Source organism: Halichoerus grypus, chromosome 4, assembly GCF_964656455.1.
Source record: "Halichoerus grypus chromosome 4, mHalGry1.hap1.1, whole genome shotgun sequence".
Lineage (NCBI taxonomy): Eukaryota > Metazoa > Chordata > Mammalia > Carnivora > Phocidae > Halichoerus > Halichoerus grypus.
This window is the reverse complement of record NC_135715.1, coordinates 133,589,924-133,593,483: the sequence shown is the minus strand read 5'-3', so window position 1 is coordinate 133,593,483 and position 3,560 is coordinate 133,589,924. Positions and strand designations below refer to the sequence as shown.

The 3,560-nt window shown below is 62.3% G+C and overlaps 1 protein-coding gene across 2 annotated transcripts; it reads right to left on the bottom strand.

Annotated features, from left to right (window-relative positions):
• Nucleotides 1-428: 428 nt before the first annotated feature.
• On the bottom strand, nt 429-3,112 carry SP5 (Sp5 transcription factor). Of its 2 annotated transcripts, none has more exons than XM_036067347.2 (2): nt 2,924-3,112; nt 429-2,214 (listed from the first exon to the last, which is right to left on the bottom strand). In XM_036067347.2, the coding sequence occupies exons 1-2, from the start codon at nt 2,972-2,974 to the stop codon at nt 1,069-1,071; spliced, it is 1,197 nt and encodes a 398-aa protein (XP_035923240.1). In that variant the 5' UTR covers nt 2,975-3,112; the 3' UTR covers nt 429-1,068. The 2 variants fall into 2 exon arrangements, with proteins under 2 accessions (XP_035923240.1, XP_077926111.1); XM_078069985.1 differs by lacking the exon at nt 2,924-3,112 and adding an exon at nt 2,408-2,578.
• Between the last annotated feature and the right edge of the window lie 448 nt (nt 3,113-3,560).

The following is a 3,560-nucleotide window of genomic DNA, read 5'->3' as shown; positions in this document are numbered from 1 at the left end:
CTCTGTAACTCTCCCAAATCTCATCTGTGAACAGATCCTTGGGCCTACAGTTCCTCTCCAGACACCAGCATAACCCGCTACCAGGAGGAAGGAAAGCTCTAGTGTGACCTCTGTCCCTACAGTACCACCAAATGGAAAGCCACAGGGAATTCGCCAGATAAAAGAACGTGCACTGTATGGGCAGCAGGTATCAAACTTTTAAGAGAAGCCCGACAGTCTCTGCTCAAGTCCTAAGGCCGCATGATCTATCCTCTTTACCACAAATCTGACCCTGTCCTCCTTCCTCCGTCCATGCACCCAACACACTTGCCCAGACCCTTCCAAACCAAAGAAACCTCCATACAGGCAGCCTACAGGAACCGTCTTCGTGGTGAAACCTGACCGCTTTAGAAAGCCTCCCCAAGAAGAAAAGATCAAATGAGACTGGCTCAGCCGGGTCCCGAGGTGACCCCGGAGTTAACGTATTTATTTTCAGGCTGCAACTGCTGATTGCTTTACAGAGACATTTCATGCTGTAGCTCTGCACGGAGCTGAGGACAAAAGTAACATTTTTATTAATGTTATAATTATTATAATTATTCTTTAACAAAGCTATTTAAATAACCTGTACAAAGCCCGGCCCGGTCCTAGCAAAAAAACAAAACAAAACAAAACAAAAAAACCAAACCAAAACAAAACAACCCCCCTCCCCCAAAACTGAGCACTATTTCAAATCTCCCAAGGTCCTTCTGCTTTAATTCAGCAGTGCTTCCTATATACAAGGCCAGCCCAGTGTGGTTCCCCAAAACTGTAGATCTCCCAGACGGTGGGAATGGTTCAGAGCTTGAAACGCCCTTGCATGACGCCGAGCTCCCAACCCTACCTCCCCTGCTTCTCCTGGGCACAGGGTCCCTGTCCGCAGGCCGGGCCAGGGAAGCTGGGAGCCTTTGGGAGACGGGCAGCAGGAAGACGCAAGTGCCTGTTGGGTCCTCCCTCGGCCAGGTGCCCACAGAGCCCCGGAAGCTCCCGGAAGAGGTGCTGGGACCGGAGTCCGAGGCGGGAGAGGCCTCGAGTTGCCCCGGCGTGGGCTCACAGGTCCCGCGGGTCTTCCCGTTTGACCCCGGCCTCAGCAACTTTGAACTTCTTATTCTGGTGCGTCTTGACATGTTTGGCGAGGTGGTCGCTGCGCATGAAGCGCTTGCCGCACTCCGGGCAGGCGAAGCGCTTCTCGCCGGTGTGAGTCCGCAGGTGCCGCTGCAGCTCGTCCGAGCGCGTGAAGCTCTTGCCGCAGAAGAGCCAGTTGCACACGAAGGGCCGCTCGCCCGTGTGCCAGCGCAGGTGTGCCTTCAGGTGCGACGTCTTGCCGTACACCTTGCCGCAGCCCGGCACGTGGCACACGTGCTGCTTCTTCTTGCCCGGCTCTGCCTCGGGGGCGCCGCCAGCCGCCTGGCAGTTGGGGCAGCGGCAGCGGCGGCACCTCCTGGCCGTGGCCGCCAGGGGGGCCTTGGTCTGCAGCAGCGCAGCGATCTGGCTCTGGTACTGCGCAAAGTCCGACGGGCCCAACACCAGGCCCCGCTGCAGGGCCGCGGCGGCCGCGGCGGCAGCGGCGGCCGCCGAGGCGGGGAAGCGGGGTGCGTGGGGGCCCCCGGCACAGGCGCCGGCGAGGCTGCCCCCCGGAACCCCGGAAGTCCCCGGACCGGTGCCCGCCTGCGGGATACTCCACCAAGGGAGGTCGTCGGGGGCCGGGTTGGGGGACAGCTGGCGGCACGTGGGCGGTGGGGGCGGGGGCGGCGGGGGCAGCAAGTTGGAGTAGCCGGGAGGCAGCGCGGCCTGTGCAGGGTAGGGCACGTAGGCAGGCGCGCAGCTGGCGGGCAGCGCCGCCATGCTCGAGGGCAGCATCTTGACGGGTGAGAACTCGTAGGGATACGAGGGGTCGGCAGGGGGTGTGAGCGGCAGCTCGTGCGCCGCCCCGAAGGACGGCTGCAGGTGCGTTTTCTGCGGCGTCAGGCCCAGGCTGGGGTGCGGGGGCGGCAGCGCGCCCGGTGAGTGCGCCGGCATGTCTGCTGTCCAAGGGTGAAAGAGCCTGGAGGGCGAGCCCAGCGCGGGGTCGTAGGGCACCTGCAGGAAGTCCGGGGGCGCAGCGGCTCCGGGCTGGCCGATGCGGCTACAGGTGGCGGCTAGCAGCGCCAGGGGCGAGTGCTTGCCCAGGTCCGGGGAGGCGCTGGGGGTGCGGTCCTGCATGGGCGGCGGCGGGGGAGGGCGGAGAAGAGACAAAAGGTTAGCGCTCCAAGCGCTGTCTCCGGGCCGGCCCGCCACCCCCACGCCAGCTATTATACCGCCGCCCCTCCCCCGTCCCGGTGTCCCTCCCCCGCCACCGCACCCCACGCACGCACCCACCAGTACGGTTAACTTTTGGTGCCTGCGCTACCTGAACGCGGAGCGCTCGAGCGCTTCCCGTGCAACTACTTGGTGCAAAGAGACGCCATCCAGACTCAGAGAAAGCAGGCACAAGGTGGGAGGGGAGAGGGATCCGACGGGCCGCTCCCGGCTCCGCGGTCAGAAAGGGTGTGGAAACACCCACAGCCCAGCTGCCCATCCGCCCTCCCTCCCATCTTTTAAGCTCTTTCCACGCTACTCTCGCGCTCCTCCTCCGCCCACCGCAGGCTGAAAGTCAGCGGGAGGGCCCAACAGGGTGAGCTCGGGCCCTGTTCTCTGCCAGACGCGCAAGTCCCAACAACCCCCGGATCCGCGCGTCCCTCCCCCAAAGGCCACACTCTAGACACCAAGGTTAGGTGCGAAGTTGACGTGGGCACCCCTCGGTCTGACTCTAGCGGCATCCCCCGAGCAGGAGTCCCTTTGAGATTCAGGGTGCCCAGAGTACCAGGATAGATCCGGACGCGACCCTTCCCACCTTTCCCTCGCTCCCTCCGAGCCCAGACCTGACCTGGAGGAAGGCCTGCAGAGAGTCGTTCCGGAGGACGGCCACGGCAGCCATAGCTACAGCTTGCGGGCCGTTGGCTGCGGAGCAGGGCGCCGCCGAGGCATGGAGACCCGAAGGCGAGGACCAACGGCCGCCCAGCGTCCCTCCCCGGCGCCCTCTCTGCGCTCCGGGGCCCTCCCCGCCAGCGCCCCTCGTCGCACCCCGCTCGCTCGCCCCGCGCGCGGTCTGAGCGCTTCAGGATCACCTCCAAGAATTTGATAAGGACTTTGCTGGGCCGCCAGCCAGTCAGAGGGAAGATTTATGGCTTTGAAGTTTGCCGCTACCCAATCATCAAAGAATAGCGGCTCTTTCAGAAGCGAAAGCAAATCCTTTGAATCCACAAAGCTCCTATGGTGTGTTTGTTGGTCGGGATAAAAGAACTGATTATTAGGGGGGATGGGAAGGGAGGAGATAAAGGCGGGACAATTAATGAAGTAATCACTATGTGGGAAATGTATATACACAAATAATTGGATTTTCCTGATCAAAGGGGGCCTTGCCGCCTGGAGACCCGCGCTTGGGTTGCTGGAGACACTCGATCCTCCCCCCCTCCCACTCCCCCGCAACTCCCTTGCAATTAAAGATTTGCACCGAGGCAGCG

Bases quoted from the DNA above. Each gene is read 5' to 3' on its own strand.
- SP5 (XM_078069985.1), bottom strand. From the start codon at position 2,575: ATGGGCAGCTGGGCTGTGGGTGTTTCCACACCCTTTCTGACCGCGGAG. The intron at 2,215-2,407 runs GTAGCGCAGGCA...CCGCCCATGCAG, and splicing joins CTCGAGCGCTCCGCGTTCAG to GACCGCACCCCCAGCGCCTC.